This window comes from Lingula anatina, chromosome 10, assembly GCF_051362555.1.
Source record: "Lingula anatina isolate TDL-2025a chromosome 10, LinAna3.0, whole genome shotgun sequence".
NCBI classification, from domain to species: domain Eukaryota; kingdom Metazoa; phylum Brachiopoda; class Lingulata; order Lingulida; family Lingulidae; genus Lingula; species Lingula anatina.
In genome coordinates, this window is record NC_141776.1 from 13,426,271 (window position 1) to 13,448,445 (window position 22,175).

General features: G+C 38.2%; 2 protein-coding genes across 2 annotated transcripts; both read right to left on the minus strand.

Annotated features, from left to right (window-relative positions):
- On the minus strand, positions 1-2,663 carry LOC147759625 (polycystin-2-like protein 2). The gene is made up of 3 exons (XM_086997696.1): positions 2,061-2,663; positions 1,190-1,750; positions 1-884 (listed from the first exon to the last, which is right to left on the minus strand). Exons 1-3 carry the CDS (start codon positions 2,512-2,514, stop codon positions 613-615), a joined length of 1,287 nt encoding a protein of 428 aa, XP_086853822.1. The 5' UTR covers positions 2,515-2,663; the 3' UTR covers positions 1-612.
- Positions 2,664-6,158: 3,495 nt separating this feature from the next.
- Positions 6,159-21,987, minus strand: LOC106153783 (uncharacterized). The gene is made up of 26 exons (XM_086997695.1): positions 21,696-21,987; positions 21,102-21,299; positions 20,495-20,728; positions 18,953-19,162; positions 17,996-18,202; positions 17,548-17,784; positions 16,961-17,055; positions 16,680-16,721; positions 16,171-16,305; positions 15,640-15,727; positions 15,210-15,301; positions 14,537-14,770; positions 13,883-14,242; positions 13,397-13,471; positions 12,792-12,888; positions 12,534-12,643; positions 12,049-12,282; positions 11,529-11,699; positions 11,222-11,376; positions 10,741-11,027; positions 9,954-10,495; positions 9,428-9,527; positions 8,840-9,105; positions 8,184-8,361; positions 6,529-7,884; positions 6,159-6,234 (listed from the first exon to the last, which is right to left on the minus strand). The coding sequence occupies exons 1-25, from the start codon at positions 21,955-21,957 to the stop codon at positions 7,733-7,735; spliced, it is 4,761 nt and encodes a 1,586-aa protein (XP_086853821.1). The 5' UTR covers positions 21,958-21,987; the 3' UTR covers positions 6,159-6,234; positions 6,529-7,732.
- Between the last annotated feature and the right edge of the window lie 188 nt (positions 21,988-22,175).

Below are 22,175 nucleotides of genomic sequence, written 5' to 3' on the forward strand. Positions count from 1 at the left end.
TTGTTTACATAGATTCCGTTTATTCCATACATGACATGACATATAAATATAACAGAATTGATTAGTGGCACATTTATTTTCATTTTTCAATTATATATGTGAAAAGTTAGCAACTGCACGTACCGTGCATGAAATGCTGAAATAAGTAATGCCAAACGAAGAATTTAGGGAAAAATAAAGCAGTGGCGTACGAAATAAATGAACATAGATACGTGATCACAGCATAGCCAAGCATATTTGTAAGGTATTGATTTGATTTTTTCACCTTATTATCGATCTAAAGGAAATACGCCGACTTTTTTAAGGCACCGTTATGACATTAATATGCTGCTCCATATCTGTCGAAGATTTGCGACTAAAAATATATATTCACACTAATTTCATTTGCGGTGTGCCCACCGGCGTCAAAATGTATACAACACATCACTCTGCTTTGTCTGGTATTACTAGGCACCAGAAGTGAATTTCCTTTAACTATATATGTCCGTCTACATGAAGTGTTCAGAAAAAGTCGCCCCCGTCAGTATCAACTAACCCTGCTTCCCCGCTTGTCCAGTCTTATTTTTATCCCCTCCGCTGTTGTCTAGATTGCCACCTTTAGTCCACCCTCTGCTACACAACGTTGTGTGTCTGTAGGATTTCTGTCGAATCTTTCTGTTCCTTTTCGATCGTACTCGATTTAACCTTATTCGGGTTCTGCGAAGAAGCGACCATAGCCCTCTTCAGCATTCTGTGTCTACCCTCCTCGCTAACAAGAACCAGTTGGGCCTTACTTTTTCGTCGGTGTTCCCGTCTCTTTGAACGTCTTCTTGAATCAGCGTTAGCTGCATGAGGTTCCTGGCTTGGTGACGTTCCTGTGGTCTCTTCTGGGGTCTTTGTGGATGCTGAAAAATGACAAATTCCATTAAAGAGCGAAATATCTATATGCTTACTAGTATCTGTAAAAAAAATCTGTATCAGAAAGATGGGTAGACCTATTTTGAGACGATGCGCATGCGGTTAACTGTTTCTTTTTTCACTGCCTAGTGAATAAACGACTTAGAGTTAATTCGAAAATAACGACGTGCCTCCTATAAAAATGGGCGAAATAATTGTGTTTTAAAACAATACATATTCACATAAAATTTAAATATAAAACACTGTAACGTTTGTGACATCAAGAAAGAAAGACAGCGGAGACAGGAAATACCTTGGACTTCATAAGAAAGAGCCGACTTGTCCTTCCTTCGAAATACTGCCCGTACTAGCGAGTCCAGTTTAGTCCACACGTGTTCCGCTAATTCTTCATCGTAATCCTGGAGCTCTTCGTTCCCCTTCACATCCGTCAGTCCATCATTTATTATCGATATAAACATATTCAGGATAATGAGGTTCATGGTCATGGCAAACGTTGTAAAGAATATCCTGGCCATAGTGGTCTCTGCTGTAATGACGTGATGGTACTTAAACACCCCCAGCATGACACCAAAGAGATTCAACATGGCGTTGGGAAGTGTCCGAAACGCGGCTATCACCGGACCTGACACCAAGGTCAGAGCCTGTGCATAGGAGAATAGTAAAATGCCGAAAATAAACATATATATGGTCACTGCAAAAAACGCTCGGGTCAGAGCAGACTGGACGATGGCAAGGTGCTTATTAAAGGTCAGTGGCCGAAATAACTGTAGAGTAGCCAGGAAAAGGTCGAGGGCGATGGTCACCGTGTAGGCGTTGTCCCAGATAGCAACCCGATCAAAGCCAACGAAATGACCTGGAAATCACAACAGACACATCGGACACAATAAATATTTCAAAATTACTACTACTACTACTACGTGATTGCTACTACTACTACTACTACTACTACTACTACTACTACTACTACTACTACTACGTGATTGCTACTACTACTACTACTACTACTACTACTACTACTACTACTACTGCGTGTGTGCTACCACTACTACTACTACTATTTTAAGCGTTTTGGTACAACGTTCATCCAATATTTTGCATACGAACAACAATCAAGCTCTTTGGTCTCTTATTTTGCTAATTATCGTTACCTTAACGGCACTTACCCCTGCTATTCTTCACATCTTCAACGGCCCGTATGGTGTACACAGTTCTGAGGACAAAGCACACCATGCTAGTGAACGCCAGGCAGAGATCCCCTAACACAATGTAGTGCCAACTCTGGCGAAAATACTGCTTCTTTAACTTGACCATCTTAACAACCTCTGTCCCCAACAGTACGATGACCAACAGTGCCCAGATGACTTGGACGATGAGAAGGACGAAGTCAAAGGGTTCAACGTAAGGGTAAGGTCTGAAACTGACCAGCTCTTTCTTGATGAATATCCCTCCCATTGCCGGCAGTTCCACGATGATTCGGACCATGGAGAAAACGTTCACATTGGCGTTATTAACGGTAAGTTCCACAATCACCGCTCTGGACAAACGGTCAATCCAGTTGAGGTCTTTAAGACTGGTCAAAGTGTGAACGCTGTCCTGGGCCGAGTTAATCTCCACCATGTACCCGCCTCCGCCGTAGTGGTCAAGATGACCGCAGACGGTCAAATCATTTGGACCGGAAGGGGGAGAGTATACAAACGCTGGGTTTACTCGTGACGGGACGCTCGAGGTTGAAGTTACCCAACCTGGAAGTTACGTGTAACAACTCAAGAGCTTGTCTGAAATATTCTACTTAGATAGAGGCATCCTTTATTATTTACGAAGTTAAGAAAATATTTCTGTTAATTAGATATTGTGCCTAACAATATGGCAATAAAGTGCTTTGTTTTCTCTGTGCTTCATAAGTGTGACAGCTTTGCTGCATGCGATTCTATTGTGGATATCATTAGTTAAAGAGATGGCCTTAAATTATGTAAGTACTCAAACTTACGGACCTGGGGCGGTATTCTCGAAGCTATCGAAAACGAATTTTTCATCGAATCCTAATCGAATCCGAAAAATCGGTATTCTGGAAGCTATCGAAAATTTTTTCATCGAAATCGTTAACGAATTTTTCGATGAAAATTTCGACAGCCCCAGCGTTGTCGAAAGCTCATCGAAAGCTCGTCGAAACTAAATGCGCATGCGTGGTAGGTCATACTATGGGTACTATTCAGCACCGATGATATCATAACAAAGATAGCGATGGCTGCGTATCTTCTGCTACTCGGACGAGGAAGAAATGGAAGGAGAGTGGTGGCGCAGCGCCCTAGCGATCCTTTGGACTCATTGACTGACGAGGAGGTTGTATCCAGGTATCGCCTGAACAAACGGGGGATCCAGAAACTGGTGCAGTTGATTGGAGGTGGCCTAGAGAGACCAACCAAGAGGTCAAAGGCACTGACACCGTTGCAGCAGGTTCTGACTGCCTTAAGGTTTTTTGCCACTGGGACCTTTCAGTCAGCAATCGGTGACCTGCACGGTATCAGTCAGCCGGCGGCTTCAAGGGCAATCTCTGCTGTGGCAGCTGCAATCGCTGCATCAGACGACCCTGAACTTGCTGTGTCTTTCCCACATGACCCAGTGGATGTGAGAAGAACACAGCAAGAGTTCTTCAGGGTCGCTGGGTTTCCCAGAGTTCTGGGATGCCTGGATGGAACCATGGTCCCCATACTGGCTCCCCATGATGATGAATACTTGTACGTGTGTAGGAAGGGGTATCATGCCATTAATGTTCAGGCAGTGTGTGATGCCCGTCTCTTGTAAGTAGAACCTTTTTTATTCATATTTACAAAGATCTACATTTAGAAAAAAACTTATATTAATATATTATACTAATATTAAAAGCCCAGACAATTTGATTTGTGATATTTTTTATATGATAAATATAGTAGAAAAACTGTAAATTTTGACCGATTTATGAAAGTTACTTGACATAGAAACTAAGTGTTGCTTTATTTTTCAGGTTTACTAATGTTGTGTGCCAGTTTCCAGGCAGCACACATGATTCATTTGTATGGAGGCAGTCTGGCCTGGGGCCTGCATTTGAGTCAGGGGACATGCCCTCTGGGTTTATCCTCGGAGATTCAGCCTATGTGTTGAGGCCTTGGCTGATGACACCAAAATTACATGTGGCATCAACTGCGGATGCTGCATACAATGCGGCACATATGAAGACGCGTAATCTCATTGAGCGTGCTTTTGGTGTTCTAAAGAGCCGCTTCAGGTGATTTTTTTAAAGTGTTAGTAATGTAATTTAGTTTTATGCATGTCTTTCTTTGTGTGTTATTTATTTCTCTATCTAAAAGTTAAAACATTTATTTTATCATTCCTAGTATTATTACTGTTATTATCAATCTGCCTTCAACAATATTGTAAAAGTTAACAATTAATTTATTGTTCCTAGTATCATCATAGTTATTATCATCATATTTCATGTCATTTTTCACAAAAAAATAATAGATATAATCTGCCTTCAACAATACTTTATTTTACAATGCTTTCAGGTGCCTTCACAAGTCAGGAGGGTGCCTGATGTATTCCCCAGAGGCCAGTGCCAACATCATCCTGGCATGTTGCAGGCTCCACAATTTTTGCATCAGGGAAGGGATGCCTGATGTTGAGGTGGACGCGTGTGTCAACAACTGTCAAGATGTGCCTCTGGGAGAGTACCCAGCCGATGGGGTCCAGTGTCGTGAGCGACTCATTAATGAGCGCTTTGCTTAGAGGCAGTCCTCCTCTAAGCCGTTTTCCAATTACGGTGGGAGTTGGAAACAAATTGTCCTTTTCAGGACTACCCACCAACAAACCTTCTCAGAAAAGCTATGCCAAAATTATTGAAATTTAATGATTTCTCACAATGAAACGTGCTGGTGATGAAAGCAGATACGTATTTGACATCTGTTGTATAAATTACTTTTTAAATTGAGTGAAGGAGTGACATTTCTAACTTTCACATTACTTGATTTTATAAGTTTATTTCATTTTCTTTGAATAGCCTCATTTTTATCTTGTTGTATTATAAATTCTACTGAACAAATTTGGATTTAAGATTCAAATTGTTTATCATTATTATGATCTCTAAAAAATCTATTTCTCTTTTACCTATTTATGTTATAAACGCCAACATTTCATATTTCCAAGATTCTTTTTAATCAGTAAAATGGTCACTGGGATTTTTTATTTAATTTCAAAACCCTTTCATTTTGCAAGTTATTGCATAAAACAACTAGGAGCCATGCACATGTAAATAAATATTTATTCGCATTCATTCTAGCATTGTTTGCAAATTCATTTGGGCCACCTTTGCCTCCCATTTCATTTTCTTAAATTTAAACACCTCCTTCTTCAACTGTAACTTTTCTTCTTCTATTTCCACCAATCTTTTTAAACACAACAGTTTCTCTGATTCAACATCTACCACTTTGTCCAGTCTGCAGTCCTCTGAAAAATGTAATACAAATCATTTTTTTTAAATCACCATTTGCTTATAGAACACATTTCAATTAATGTGTACATCAATTTATGTGTGCTCCTATGGTTATTATTGAAGTTATATTTAAAAATTCTTACTTGTCTTCCTTGATGTTTTTCTTTGTGGTACTGTATCTAGGATTTCTGAAAAAATTAACAAAAACATAACATTTATTTTGGTAACAAAAATAACTTATGTTAAAAAATTAGTAATAAGATTGTTCTATGCATATAAAAAATAAGTCTTAAGATAACTGGTATTAATAGAATACCTTCTGGCTCTTCTCTTTGATGGCTTGTCTCATGTGTCCCTGGCACTATCATGTCATATTCCCCTGAGTTGATGTCTGAAAAATGTAGTTTATCTCCAGAATAGACTTTTATTCAACTTCAGCATCTTACTTTGCCATTTAGAAACACTGCCAACATGCATAGTGATGGTATTAGTGTTAAAAGGTACTGTACGTATGTCTATAAAGGAGGAAAGAGTAGCTCAAATATTATTTTTAAAGATTACAGAATGTATAATAATAAAACTTACTTTCATTCAAAAATTCCATTCGCCAATGTCTGTTGAGGGCATCATCCTCATCATCATCATTTGTAGAGATTGTTTGAGCTGTAAACATAAGATTGATATTTTTTTCACGTTTATTAATTATTATATGTGAATTTTTCATAAAAATGGTTGAATATAATGTAATACTAAAATAATAAAAATAAAAGATGAATGATAACTTTGGTATACTTGCCATTTTGACTCTGCTGGAAAGTGTCAATTCCTCCCTGAAAGCCACTAATCGCTGTCTCTCCTATAATTGACACAACCTAAAACAAAAGTACAAATAAAAGTCATCAAACATTTTATATGTAATAAATGAAAACAATTTATATGTGTATGCATGTAAAAAAAAAAATATATATATATATATATATATATATATATATATATATATATATATATATATATATATATATATATATATATAAATAAATTTTGCGAACATTATTTTACCTTTTCTTGTAATGCGGTCAGTGTATGCATGTAAAAAATAAATAAATAAATAAATAAATAAATAAATAAACAAATAAATAAATAAATTTTGCGAAAGATTATTTTACCTTTGCTTGTATTGGAGTCAGTGTGATTTGTGACCCCCCACCACCAGTCTTGTTGATTTCCCTTCTCCTCTCCGCTTCCTTCTTCTTCGTGCAGCTCGCAAAATCAGACCATTTTTTTCTGATATCTTTTACCTCTTTCCTCTCTATCCCTACACCATTGACTCTGAAAATCAATAAGATATTACAATTTTTTCTGCTATAACAAAACAAACATTTAATGTTTCCAATTCTCTTCAATATGCTGCTGGTATGCATAATGATGTAATTCCCCGTGTGTACAAAAAAAAAAAAAAAAAAAAAAAAAACATTGAAGCATAGAATTAAAAAATAAATATATATATCAATATTCAAGTCACCTATTTTAGTGCTTTTAATTTTTAAAAAATGGACACAAACCTTCTAGTGATTTCTCCCCAAGCTTTCATCTTGGCCTCATTGGTTACTGTTGTAGAAAATTTACTAAATAAAACACTTTTCCTCTTTTCTACTTCATCAACTAAAACTTCAACTTCTTCGCTCGTAAACTTCACTCGTTTTTTACACTGCTCCATCTTCACTTCTGGCGCCGGGAAAAACTGCGCCAAGGCTTTTATACTGTCCCCTCGGCATCTGATTGGGTTAGATTTACCTTCATTTTTTGACACTCAGAGACGGTGTGTTTTTTGAAAGAATAAACGAACAAACAAAATGACAACAACAAAAGTTCATTTATTTTAATAGTTGAAGTATATTTTGAAATATCTGTATGATTTCTTTTTAATGTCACCGTCTCAATAACGAGAAAATTGGGGGGGATTCCGCCCATGTCGAAGCACTTTTCCAGGGTGATTCCCGCGGAGAAACTCGCGCCGGGAATTCCTAGTTTGACCTACTTAAAAAGGGAGAAAAAGCCGGCGCAAAACGCGGAAAGACGTAGTAGTCGGATATTAAATAATAAATCTTTTGCTTGAATTATCTTTAACGAACAATAAAATAAATTGTTAAAGCACACAAGACTTTATTTCCTGTTATGAATTGTGATAATTAAGAGTTTTATGAGGAAACTGCTCGCTCCAATCCTTTATTTTGATGTATTTTCTCGCCTCATGAGAGAGGAGAGTTCCGAGTCTGGAATTAGGTCACGATTTCGACAAGGATTCGATTCGTTTTCGAATCGTATTCGTTTCGATAGCTTCCAGAATACCACGAATCGTTCACGAATTTTTTAACGAATCGAAGACGAAAAAATTTCGACGTCGAAAACGTTCGAGAATACCGCCCCTGGACCATATGCTCCTTTATCCATTCCTCCTTGGCTCAGCATAACGTTGCAATGGCTGAAGTACTTGTTTAGAAAATCTGCAGTCTGGCAGGAACCTAAGAAATCACGTAATCATATGTAAATTTAATCTAAACATGGAGCGTCGCAGTATCATGAATTATTTAAACTCTGAAACAATGTACAAACAAAACAAGTGTGTCGTGCAGATGAAAACAAAGACGCCAGCTTGTTCTCTCAATTTAATATTTTATTTGTAGATCACACGTCAACATCCCAAACAACCCGCCCTAATTTGGCCACGGATTTTATATACTATCAGAAGTAACATAGGTACCCATTCAAAAAACTAATTTAATTGATTTCCTCGTTTGTTGGAGTGCTTAATGCGTCTTACTTTGTTTCACCCTCAGTTGTCGTAGCAACAAGGGTCCCAGACGCAGCCCTCTCATGTCCCGGATGAAGGCTAGATCGTCTGCCTCCGTGTACGGATCTCCATTGTAACCCTCAGTGGGAAACACGGCCGGGAATATCGTGTCATTCAACCAGGAAAAGATGGTTTCTATTCGCTGTACCTGATTTAAAACATAAAAAAAGTTTACAACTATAAAATTAAAATATGGCCTCCGTAAATAATTGCGTTTATATCAATAGATTCAATCTTTCCGGTTCTTTAATTGAATTAAATTAAATTGATATGATCGAAAAGGGTATTTCAAAACAATTAAAATGTACTAATATTGGTCAAAACACTTTCTTTATGTAAACCGCATTTGCGGGTTGTATTTGAGTAACCTTAAAATATTTTCCACTTTAATTACAAAAAGGTCACACCTTATTTACAGTAACTGCGATTAAATAATCGGTTCATAAGCAAATCCTTTCCAAACTGAGAAATAATGGTTTTAAAATCTTACATAAACAATAAAATAGACGAAGCAAACAGAATATGATTAAACGCTGGTCAGTCTGATTATCCAGTTTTATATTCCCACCATTCTCCTTTTTTCTTAATTATTTCAAATTGGAAATAATTTCATAAAAAAATCTTACTTTGGCAAACTTTTCATCGGTCAACTGCAGGCTGTTTTGCAAGTTGCGGTTCTGTTGGTAAAATCTTGTGTCTCTGTTAGCAAAACAAATGACTATCAGTAGACAAAGATAAAATATATGTAAGAGTATGTTTCTTAGTTTCCCAGTAAGGTGAAGATCTTTCCTTATCGTCCGTCTTTTAGTGCGCAGGTTCTGTAAGTTGATGACTTTGTCTGCGACAGGGATGAAGCTCGGTTTCGGATGATCCACCGCAGAAAAAAATGCACCTTAAAACAGTGACAATAACCGTGTATTTTTCGTTTTAATGAAATTAAAAGTAGTAATTATAATAAAAAAGACTGACCACAAAATATCCACCAACCCAAATTGTGTACTACATTTACATAGAAATAAAACGATGAGTATTTCACTTTCTAACTGAATAAATGTGCATTGAATTGAAAAACCGATCAAAATATTATACATACATTCATTTTGCAAAAAAGCAAATAGTAATAATAGACATATAACAAAACAGCAAACAAAAATAAAAATAAAAAAGAGATAAATAAACAAATTAATAAATAAATTGGCTAATGCAGAGTGTACCTATTTGGGGCGCGTACTCCGCTATCACCATGTCTTCTTCCTCCTCCTCATCTCCCGGCATCTTCAGCAGACACGACATCAGCACGGCGACCAGCAAGACCTGGGGGTAGACAAAGGTAGATATCCGTTTATTAGTGACAAGTGTTTTTATGTGCGCTAAATTATTACACCGTGATAATCAATATGAGGCAAATATTAAGGATTATCCGCATCAAAAATGCTGTGCACAGTGTTCCCGTTCTTGATTCTTATATTAGTTCATTTCTTTAACTCCAAACTCCAGCAGTTGCTACTGCATACGTTAAACATACAGCATCTTTCAATTAATAAAGGGGTTATGTACCACAGCTTAATTCAAAATGCTACAGCTTACAATTAATTCAAATTCAACCCTGTCTTAAGTACTTTAACCTGCTCATATAAAACCAACCCATAACTATGCTTGGTGTTCAATGGCAAGCAAACACACCTGCATCTGACTGTAGACGGCAGAAGCTAAAATAAGCTACGTAAATGAAAACTATACCTTCAGTGGCTCCACGAGACCAATGGACTGCGTCAGGGCAAAGACAAAAGATAAAAGCCAGTCCGTGGACTTCTCTGGACCCCAGTCTAGACTGTATGACAAGGTGAAGAACGCCGACGCGAAGACCGTCAGGAAAGCAAGAATGTAACCGAATACCACGGCCCACCACGGAAACCTGACGGGTTTGCCTTTCTTTTTTGCCTGTTTTGCCCACGTTCTCCTCTCATTGTCCATTTCGAACTGAAGGTCAATGAGCATTTCAAAATGTTCGTTCTTTTTCCGATATTTGGGGCCTTTTTGCATTTCTCTTGTGATTAGTTTTCCTAGAGCTAAATGGAATGTCTCATTGCCTCCTTTCAGCGACGGGATCTCCTGTTGGCTATCGATCCTTTCTGTTGGGAAGAAGCTGCTGCAGGAGTTTCTTGGTTTGCTTCGTTTAAAGATTGCCATGGTGATCAGCGTGGGAGGAACAACCAGAACGCTACTAACAAGGCCTACCCAAATCTGCCTAAAAGTGATCCTAATAGGGCCCAGATTTATGCCTAGAATAATGAGGATATCAGAACTTCGGATACACTCTACGTAAGGACATTCAGTTTGGGGTGTATTGCATGTTTTACTAGAAATGTGAATCTGGGTCACTGAAAAAAAAACACTGTACAATATAACTTAACTGAACAATTGGTGAACGATCTTGCATAAAATTTCCCTGAACATTCTTATCTCACCAACAGGTATCATTGTAATTTGATATAAAACAGACGTTAAAGCATGTTGGATGTTTTACCGGTCGTTGTGTCCTCATTCTCTGTAAACCACATGGCGTTGGAGACCATACACAGAAATAAGACCACGACACATATGGTGAGACGCTGAACCCTTGACAGTCTGCTGGGAGTTGGTCTCTTTGCCACCGAGAACCAGAGATGATCGTCAAACAGAAACTTGCTGGCGTTGTTGGTTAGGAGAAGGTTGAAGTCGTTCATGCCTTCGAAGTCTGCGGACGCCATGAAGCGAACTGTGCGACAGTCTCCCCTTGACATTGATAACCACTGGTTGCAATGGTAATGTGACCTACAATAAAAAAGATCCTCTGTTCCATTCTGGTTGCAGGATGCGCAAATGCATAAAATGCCATTTAATTATATGTCTTAAACACCCGGCCAAAGTATTTTCCCAGCCAGAAGCCGTTTTTATTTCAATTTAGTTTTCGTATTTGATTAGATTCCTTAATTGGTTCAACTGGTTGAAAAGGGTTGTCAACCTACCTTTCCCTTCGCAGAATATCGTACACGACTACTTTTTCCAGGAAGTAGTCCCCGCTACTTTCTGTCTCCTCATGCCATATATGTAGATGTGTAACCTTGCCAATTGTTTCAGGCGTGGTGAGGACAAAATTGTTCACTGATCCTCTCGTGAAATTCTAATTAAAATAATTAACCCCATTTATCAATAATAAAAATTAAATTAATCAAGAATTCAGCAACGCGTAAGCTTAATGCTTTTGAATACAGTATGTCGACACTAAATAATAATATCGCTCTCAAAAACTTTTAGTACCGCCCTCAGCCCTACCTCCCGGCGTCCGTCCATCAGAACCTTCGGCTGTGTCTGACCGTCCTTGCCATAGAGTACTACAAACAGCTTGGCGGTGGTCCTCACCGGGGACTTGACACCAGTGTACACACTTAGTAAATACTTGCCTCTGTCATAGCGGTCATTTCCTATTAGATGCGTGTATTCCCACTGCAATTCCAGTTTGTAGCAGAGTGTAGATGTAGAATAAAAATTAAACAGCAAAGACTGAAGCTTTTTGAAACGATGCTATAGCGCTCTTAAATACAAGGGGAATGTAACACTTCAATTCAACTGATCATTATATCCGATTCATTAGATCCTGATTCTGCCAAAATATATATATAGGGGCCGATGTTCAATCGGTTGCAATCACTGGTAGTGCATATGCATGTGTTACAAATCGGAGCACACACCTCAAATAAGACCAATGATTGTAAACTACAAATGAAAATGACTGATTTTGAATAACGCTGATGTCAAGATTCAAGATCAAAACAAAGGTCGCCACAGATTTTACCTTCTCATTATCCTGTATATCTTTTCTCCTAGCCCATATAAGTAATAGAATATATAGCACAAATAGAGAACACATAACGATGAGAACGTGCGGGCTTTGAGCTAAGAGGGTGGAGAAGTTGGCGAAAACCTTGTCGAAGTCGATTGTGTTTGGCGGAATGAAAAGTCCTGCGGCGAATGATCCGAAGAAGTTGCTTTTGAATGTCATTTTGCCATTTGTGGTTACTTTGCTAATCTGGAGCGAAATAAAAATCATTTATAACGTGGCTTGTTTGCCTTCTTTGGTTTATGGACAAATAAAAAACTATATATATGGGATTATAAAATAAATAATGATTGACAGTTCCATACATACAAGTCAAAGGTCTTGAAAAAAAGGAAAACAAAATTTACTAAAACAAATTCCACTATCATCGTATTTGGCATAATGCAAATATGTCAACCGCAACGCATGCACGTTTTATAATTGAAATATATCAACAATACCTGAAGTCCGACAGAAGAGTTCCAGGACTTTGTCGCCATGCTGTGATAAAGGGGGCTCAACACAATACATTTCATCGAAAGATTTTGGATATAGCCGCTTGTGTTGGAGCCTGTTTACAACAAAGGGAATATCAAAAACTGCAACAGTGTTATGGAAACAATTTCAGTTCGATGGTTCTTCAGCAAAGCAGTTTATTGAGTGATTATACCATTAAATATTTGATTCGTTTGATCTTCCAAGCCAAATCAATAACTTACTTTTATCAGCAAGAACAAGTAGATTAAAGAAAGATGCCCCATGAGGTCCCCCGGAAGGTACGTATATTGACAGCTCTCCGTTAATACCCATGGGTACCTGGAACACGAGACACACGGAGTGTATTATGAGGAACGTGCACTTGATCAAACAAACAACGTTACAACCACTGGCTTTAAATCTTAATTTTAAACATTAAAACAGTCACCTCTCAGTCTTACAGTATCCACGCCTAGTATATAAATACATTTCCAAGACTTTCCCCTTTTCTAAAAGAAAATATAACCGCCTATAATAAAGCATCCAATAACATTATTAGAGACCATTCCCACAGATATTTAGATTGATCTATCCCCCTGGGGAGTCTCACTAGATTGCTGTCAGCTTATCCGGCTTAAATGTCTGTCCCGCCGACTAAAAGCTGTAAGGGGGTAGTTAACTTTTGTGCGCGCTCGGCTCCCGGAAGCTGACAGCAATTTAGCGTGAACCCCCAGGGAGTTAGGTCGATCCAGATGGATCGATCTAAATTTGTAGGAACCCAGTCTTAGTCTCTTGTCTTTTCACAAGGAACGTATTCACGTTACTGTAGATCCCGGTTGTCACTTACATCAGTCTTCTTGCTGTTATTAACTGTGGAGTGATTGGAAAAATCAAGGGTTACATGTACGGATCCTTCTGTTGTCTGAAAATATTTGTTTGTTTCTTAAAAACATTTGTAAAAAAAAAAGCACGTGTATACAATCTTACTGGTATGTCGTATTGGTAACGCATTAACATGCACTCATTCTGTTAATATGCATCCCACATCCTCATTTCATGGTTTTAAATTATAAGCATTGAACAATCAACTTTGCATACTATATATAAAGCTCGGACTTAGTTTATAGTAAGCAAGGCTTGATTGCATTTACTGGATATGGCATATCAATCGTGAAGTTTATTTGAAGAGCGCACTACATGTACATGGGCTTATAAATCTGACATAAAAATCAAACATCAAATCGACAAAACAAGGTCAGCGTGACCCGCTGATAGATGTACTCTGTATATGTGTGATAATGCATGGGTTTATATATACAAATGGTCTATTTACATTCGCCTTTGTTCTGTCCACTTCAACCATGAAGTCATAAGTGTCCTTAGTTGCGAATCCGCCGTGCTTTCCATAGAAATAGAACTTCCGGTTGGGTGGTGTTTGGAAAACAAGAAACAAGTTCTGGGAATTATCAGAAATATTCATTGTTTGAGAAATCCCCCTCTGCGTTGTGACATTTCTTATATCTGCTTCTATTGGTTGAAACCCCAGTGTAACAGGTATCTCAGTTTCTACATGGGCGTTCCCAAGATTCACAGCGTTTCCGTTCTCCGACTCCATGCTGATGCTTGTGACTATGGATGTGACATTTTCGCCGCCTTCACTGTATTTGAAAGGGTTTATTTTGTATGCAACCACCTAAAATGTAGAAGTACAGTAGCTTCATTCTCTCGTAGATTCTGGTAGCCGTTCCATTATTTTTTAAAAGATAACCAATGCCATTTACGTCATTTGATTGGCATATAGGGGCCTACATATAGGCCTACACGGCATGACAAGACATAAAGAGGTGACCAAAAAACCAATGATAGAACTGGATGTTGAGGAAGGAGCTGCAAGACTAGTACACTGGGAAATAATCTTACCGTAAATACAAACAATTCCATTTCTGTAAATACGAAAAACAAAGAAATGGTAACCTAATGCAAGTACCTTGGCATACGTTACTTCACCCAGCTGCAGGTCTCCTTGAATTCTCATCGTCGCCAGTGTAGTACTTAAATTAAAACTGGATGCAGAAATCGAACCTGGCTGTATCTTCTGGACGGCCAAGGCCACGTACGAAGCTTCAATGAGAACTCGATCTATTCCCGATGATTCGACCAACACAGATATGATCACGTCGACCAGTGAGTTAATAAGTTCCACTAATTTCTCATCCCTGACCTACAGCATAAACAAGGTACCAGTAGGTGTTTGGTTAAAATGATTCAACTTACAACAACAACAATAATAATGAAATAGAACGATAGGTTTTGGTATAAATATGAATTATTGTCTGATAATGACATTTTGGTACCAGTCTGTAATAATACAAGTTGTTCAGTGCAAATGGAGCTATTACAGAAAATCGTGATAGGCAGATGTGTGATGCAGCAGTAACCATTATCAGTAACTTCCTGATGTTAAACTGCTAGTTGTTAAACCGTAAAATATTCCATTGTCATTATCTACATTATTCAGATGTGTTGGATATGTGTATAAATCAAAATATGCAAAATACTCAGGTCTGATGATTATTATCTAGATACAGCACATTCATACGCTGCAATATTTATATAAGTTAGTGCGGCGATGTGTAGAGTGATCAACACGGGTTCCTTACTATCTGCTCGATTATTCTGTTCGTTCCATTGCTAGTTGAATCTGGTGCTGAGAGACTAATGTTCAAGATGTTTCCCAAAGATACAGCCACATCTGTAATTGTGAAATGAAAATGCCGTTCTATCGTTAAAATGGCATATGAAGAAAGTGAGGATCCATGTAACAGATAGTCCGCCCTGTATTAAATTCATTCAGGTTAGGGTTAATCTAGCTGCCTGTCGTACACTGTAAGTGTGTTAAAATGGGAACGGATCCGTATTACAAAACTTTCTCGTGCATAAGATAGGTATTATTCTCAAGCGATGGAAATTAACCTCATAGGCAGAAACATGATGTACCAGATGCAGTAAAAATAAGCGATATTGATACACCATTCATACGCCGTCGGATTACACAAACACCCACAAACGTACACACGTAAATTAACTTACAAGTCATCAGTGACGTCACGGCGGTAGTTGAAAAGTTTGCCGACGTCACTTTTTGCAGTAACGCACTTGACATATTGGCTGCTTGGTCCTGAAAACAAATTAATCAATTAGGTGATTTGACAATATAGTGAATCTACCTTTTCAATTGGAAAATAACATCTCAACATGTTACCATTGGTTAAAACATTATTTTCATTTATTCAATCGACATCTGATTGTGCTCAGGTTGACTACAACTTTTTTAACATGAAGATGTTTTAACTTTTTGTGAATAGGCCTACTGATACAAACCATTAAAAAATTGCAAATCATGATATTTGGATTGTAAATAAAACAGAAATTGATAAATTTGTTATTACCTATTGTACATGTACATGCATTACCCGTGTATACGGGATTTAATTAATAACCGCTGCGTTCATCTCATTAAAAAAGAACCTCTGCACGAAAAGTACAGCAATCACTGTAAATAGCACATTTCGCATTTTCATTTAAAAAAAAACATGTCCCTGGGACTATGCTATATGTTACCATGGCTCTCTCACTGAGCTGGTCAGCAGTGGTATTGGTCACTATGGACATCAAGTTGGCCACACTGACTAGTCCTGCCTCGTCACTGACAGTGTCCAGTACAGTGGACAGGCTGGTCATCAGGACGTCACGTAACTGGAATATCACTCAAGGTATATGACAACGGTAAATCGAAATTAAAAAAATCGTGTGCAAGCATTTAGAAACAAACGCGCATATACATGTAAGAAGTGAAAATTCTTAACTGCACATATATGTACAAACACAGACATTAACGGTTAACTAACGTTTTTTAAAGCAATGTTTGCAAACAGAATTAGTCATTTAGGCCCATAACAAACGTAATGCTGCTTATTTCGAAGCAATGTTTTAAGCACACATTGCTATGCAAATGTATGTGCAGACAGTATTCCGTTTGTAAGGCTAAACCGACAAGAGTTTATAAAATGTGTCAGCCTTTTTAGTCAATGATTTACCAATAATCTTTGCTGTCATAATCAAGCGCTTACCTCTTTCAGCTCTTCATTGTTCGCAGTTTGGTTTGATGAATCCTGAAAAAAGAAGAATGCCCTGGGTAACTTGGTATTTGCATTTCAACGACGTGAAACTGCAAATAAAAAACATAAGCACACGTAACAAAGTCTCAATACAAAATATATTGACTATGTTAATACAACCTTAACGCAATGTATAAAAGTATGAGAAACGTGTAGATAGTTAGGTTACTCCAACGCGACTAGATATAAAATTCAATAGATAGTAATTCTCTCAGATTAGCTGTATTACCCACCAATGACAGAGAACCAAGTGTGCTATTCAATGCATCTTCGATGGCAGAAGGACTTGTTAAAGCGGTGATGTTCAGAATGTCTGCTGGCTTTCTCTCTGAAATGTATTAGTCAAATATGAAACGTCGGTTTGCTTGCATTTTTGAAGACTTAAATTGTACCCGTTTATGTTATCGTTCTAATTACGACATCTTTAAAAAATGCAATACAAAAATTGTACTGCAAATGAATGTTCGTGAAAATAATTTTGTTGACAAACAAAAGGAAAGATATGATTCATTGCACACACATTTAGTTTTACAGTCCACGCACTTGTTTAATAGATATGCCAATTAATGACATTGTTTAGCTGATTATGTACTGAAAATAATGTAATAATTAAATCGACGGTAATATGCCGTTTGTTAATTAAGACAAAATTATATAAGTATATATTATATATATATGTATAATATATACTTATATTATATATGTATAATATAAGTATATATTATACATATATATATATATTATAAAAGTAACGAAAATGCTGAAAATGCTGATCCATTGAATAACCACAATGGTCATATAGTAATTTCCATTGACTTACCTCTACAAGAAGGGACCTCTCTATCCCATCCCGTTCCGTTCCCCTTCCACACACAGGTTACGATGTACTCCAAGGAAGCATCAGGGAAAACTTTGTCTTCAACACAACTTAATGCGTACGTTTCCCCCACTCGGCCGTCACTTATCCACTGTAGTCCGCTTGTGACGTTTGAAGTAACGTTTGACATCACTGTTAGTCTGACGTCATCTGGGAATGTCATATTTGGACACGGTAATCCTAAAAGACAGATGCTACAGTATACACCGCAAAGGCATTGTCGCAAATAAATCAATTTCAAACGTTAAAATCAAATTGTTCCTGTATCTAAATACTTTATTTTCGATTTCCGAATTCCACGTATCATGTGGGCCGAAACATTAGCCAAACTGCTGTATGGTGGAAAACCATTTGCACACCGTGTCACTTGCCTGCAGACATACCAACATACCATAACAAAGCGGGGGGTCCACCTCCCACGTAGGTGAGCTGCTTCCATTTTGTAAGATGCAGCCGACCGTCACTGACGTCACAGCGGGGTCCTCATGCACGTAACCAGGGGCACACGTGAATTCGATGACGTCACCGTACCTGGCATTAGAGTTGTTGAATTCTACGCCATCATTTCTCAGGTTTAATATTGAAGGGCAAGGCATTGCTGCAATATGAGATTTTAATGGGAGGAGGAGTTAACTTGAATATGTCTTGTCTAAAGTTTAAGACATTTTGCAGCTAACTTGTATCTACGATTTACATTTAATTATATAATAATAATAATAATAACAATAATAATAATAATAATAATCACCGAATAAATGCTTCGAATGCTTGGCAATACGAAATAGTAAGAGACAGAGTTTGGATCTCCAAAAAGGTAGCATTAAGGATCAGAACACACGCTGAGTTAGACCTTTAGAAATTCAAAGAAATGAGCTACGTCGAGCAGCAATAAAATTTGCTGAGCTAAGAACGTTGAGTAAGTATCAAAATGTGCTGAGCTTGGTCAACAATGGATGATGCTGAGCTAAGTTGACAATGAAAAGATTTCAAAATAAAAATCCCTTTACGCCTTGGATTAATTTTAACAAAATCTCCATTTAAAAGACGTTGGTGATAAACAGCACACTAAGAGACGCTGGTGATAAACAGCACCCTAAGTCCTGTTCTCTCTTCGCGTAGGCTTTTCAAACAAACCTTCCTCTACCGATACATCGTGCACTTCAATGCTGATAATAAAAATCATGTTTGGATTCAGACGGATATTTTCATTGCTGCCCATGATTTTTAAATGTTAGTGCTTCTTGCTTATGCACTTGCTTGGGGGTCGAAACTCACTCGCCCATTACTGTTATACTGTACCGGTAGATTTCGTATAGCAACACACACGCACACACACACATCTACTTACGAGTGCAGTTAGCCAGTGGCTGTTCCCACTCTCCCGCTGTTACATTATCAAAAACACATGCTATGGAGTAGTTGGTGGTGACACCGCCATCCAGACTGTACCCAGCCTCACAGGAGACGTCTACTTGATCTCCAACCCTTGACGTATTCAAGTTGCCGCTCACATGGGCGTGGTTACAATCCAAAATGGTAATTGGAGGACATGGTAAGCCTGCAACCAGAACATAAAGCCGGGAGAGAAATACAACATTGCCAATAATTAAACAAGAGAGCGCGTCGTGCTCTATTCTGTGCATAAGTGACGTGACTCTGACATCTGTTTGAACTAAGGCCACACTTTTTTAATTTTATGGATGACATCCTGCGCGCGCACCGTTTTTCGTCCGTTCTCCAAAAAAAAAAAAAATCCCCCCCTCCCTCCCCCCCCCCCCCCCCCCCCCCCCCCCCCCCCGCGGCCAGCGATCATCGCCCGGAAAATTTCAGTGACATTCTGGCCAGCGATCATCGCCCGGAAAATTTCAGTGACATTCTGTCCAAAGCAGCACATAGGCTTACCAGGTTTTTTTTTGTAGCGAAAAAAGGGTCGACAAGAGCGTCGTGGTATTTGGTGGACTGAAGGCTAGACAGGCCACCCGATAGTTGGCTGCTACGTGTGAGTCGAAGTAGACAAAATGGCATCGACCGAAATTACCTTTTTTAGATTTGGTAGTAGGAAGCATAGGCCTATCTTTGCTTCATTTTTTAACAATTTTGTGAAGTGTTCACAGTGCTTAAATTTTCTGAGAGTACAAATAAAGACACGCTGTTTATTTGATATTTGTTTTATTGATTGCTATACCAACAGAATGCATGAAATAACCTTAAATAGATTTGGTAATATGCAGCACATATATATTCATGACTTTTTACCTTTCTACGAAGTAGGCCCTATTCACAATGCTTTAATATTTTGAGAGCATGGATAAAGACATGTTGTTAGTTTGATACGTGATTCTGTGGTAAATTAGTGTTTCCAGCTGTGTACTGAAAACATAACTTTTCTTAAGCATTTTTTTTTGACTGTTTTTTTTTTTTTCGCCCGCTCGCGCCGATTTTGGGGTCCCCAGAGGATGTCATCCATAAAAATAAAAAAGTGTGGCCTAACTGTGTTATAAATACCAAAGGTAATCTACCCATGAGCTTTTCCCACCAAATCAAAGTTCCTTCAAAATAAAAGCCGAGTTTTTTAAAAGGGCAACTGAACTGAAAGATTTACTCCGGTATGTCATTTCTCACCATATATTAAATGTAGTTCTAAAAATTGGCCAATCACTTGGACCTCCATATCTCCTACATTTCAGGAATAAAATCACGATATTAAGTATTTTTCTTTGAGATATTTAACCGTTCTTAAAGTCTGAATTCAGAAGATACACGTGGGTACCGGTAGCTTAATTTGCAGGGTATGTAGATACAAATTATGGGATTAGGATATTTTCAAACGCAGACGCTATAAAATGAATTTCATGAAATCCATATTCAGGCTATATCCCTGTTTTCTTACCTATACACATTGGAGGATTGGTTTCCCAAACAGCACCACCACTAGACAAAATTCCGCTAGATGTCGTAGAGTTCACATTGACACACTCCACGGGTACAAAGGTCACATAAACGCCACCAGTTTGAACAGCGTATCCAGGATCACACACATACAGGATGATGTCACCGACAAGTGCACGTGAAACGTTTCCGGTCACGTGGTTCTCTTGTGGAATCATGGGTGGTGTACAAATGGCTGGAAATACCAATTGGCACGTCCCAGTACACTTTCTAAATTGCCAGATTTACCCTGTACACGTCATTATACCAATAATTGGTATGTGCTGTTATCATTGCAGTTAGTAAAGCGCATTTATAGTTTTAAGCAATGAAAGATAAAATAACCTGGAAGATCGATCGACGATATAAATTATTCTACACTAGTATTTCAAGTGGGGAAAAATATTCAAGCACAACATTCTGTGCACAGAGCTAAGTGAAACTGCATGCGCTCAACCTAAACTATCTGATCCAGATACTTGTTCTTGCATACACATGTTCTGGTGAATTATTATAATCTTAAATATTACAACTAAGGGAAAGTGGTCTTCCGTGGAGTCTTCACATACCCACACATGTCGGCACCGGCTGAGACCAAGCGGTGGACAAACCGCCCCAAGTGCAGTTTACTTCCAGGGTTGTCACAAATCCCGGTAACGTGTAATTGTCCTCGCACTCAAACGTTATTCTGTCCCCCAGAAAGCCTGAATAGTTGGCCATCACCAAGTGGTTTGCGGATATTAGTTCAACTGGCGGGCAGGGAAGAGCTGAAACGGGCACAGCAGTCAAGAATCATTTAAACTTCAGAATAATGATAATCTTACGCAGTGGTAATTTCTTAGAGAGCTAAATGTGTAAGAGGGTAATATCCTGGTTGTATATTGATTTTTCAAACTAAAAAACACAGTCCTTTATATGATCTGAATAAAGTTATTGTCGTTTATGACACAAGTAGTACATAATACACTCTCATACAAATTCATTTCTTATTAAAAAAAAAAAAAAAAAAAAAAAAAAAAAAAAAAAAAAAAAAAAAAAAACAAAGTGGTGCAGCTATCTAGAACAAATAGCCATCCCCTAAAACCAATTGCATTATTTGTTATCAAACGAGCATGAAATAGGAATCGGACATTAACGTTTCCATGGTGTCCTTAACCCCTCACCTATACAAGGCGTTACCACACTGCACCAGGCAGCGGACGAAGGCCCGTTGGCACCGCATTCGAGGGTTTGAACGGTATCTGTGTGGTTTTCAGCGCTCAGTGCATAACCAGCTTCACATCTCACGGTGATGTTTTGTCCCACAGTCACCGGGCCGGAGTCTTCATAGGTCACATAGTGATCGGGGGTAACAACAGTGGAGATGTTTGGGCAGGGCTGGGCTGGAATGTTGACAAAATGGATTAAAGTGTATTGGGTAATCATATAAGGAAGACGGATATAAAAAGGGAGAGGAAGAAAGTAAGCAATTACAACGTGGAGGAGGATAGGAGGTAATTAGTAACACCAATAAAAAAGAAATGCTGATAATTGAAAAGAGAGTATATAAAAGTGATATATTTGAGAGCAAAAGCTGTTAATAAGAAAGAAAAACTCTTTCTTTAGCTTTTTCAATTATGCCACAAGCTGTCTTATACACTACG

Bases quoted from the DNA above. Each gene is read 5' to 3' on its own strand.
- LOC147759625 (XM_086997696.1), bottom strand. From the start codon at position 2,514: ATGGTGGAGATTAACTCGGCCCAGGACAGCGTTCACACTTTGACCAGT. The intron at 1,751-2,060 runs GTAAGTGCCGTT...TGTGATTTCCAG, and splicing joins AGATGTGAAGAATAGCAGGG to GTCATTTCGTTGGCTTTGAT. The intron at 885-1,189 runs GTATTTCCTGTC...GTCATTTTTCAG, and splicing joins TCTTTCTTATGAAGTCCAAG to CATCCACAAAGACCCCAGAA.
- LOC106153783 (XM_086997695.1), bottom strand. From the start codon at position 21,957: ATGATTACCCAATACACTTTAATCCATTTTGTCAACATTCCAGCCCAG. The intron at 14,243-14,536 runs GTACTTGCATTA...TCTACATTTTAG, and splicing joins GTGAAGTAACGTATGCCAAG to GTGGTTGCATACAAAATAAA. The intron at 12,889-13,396 runs GTAAGTGACAAC...CTCGTGTTCCAG, and splicing joins ATAACAGCAAGAAGACTGAT to GTACCCATGGGTATTAACGG.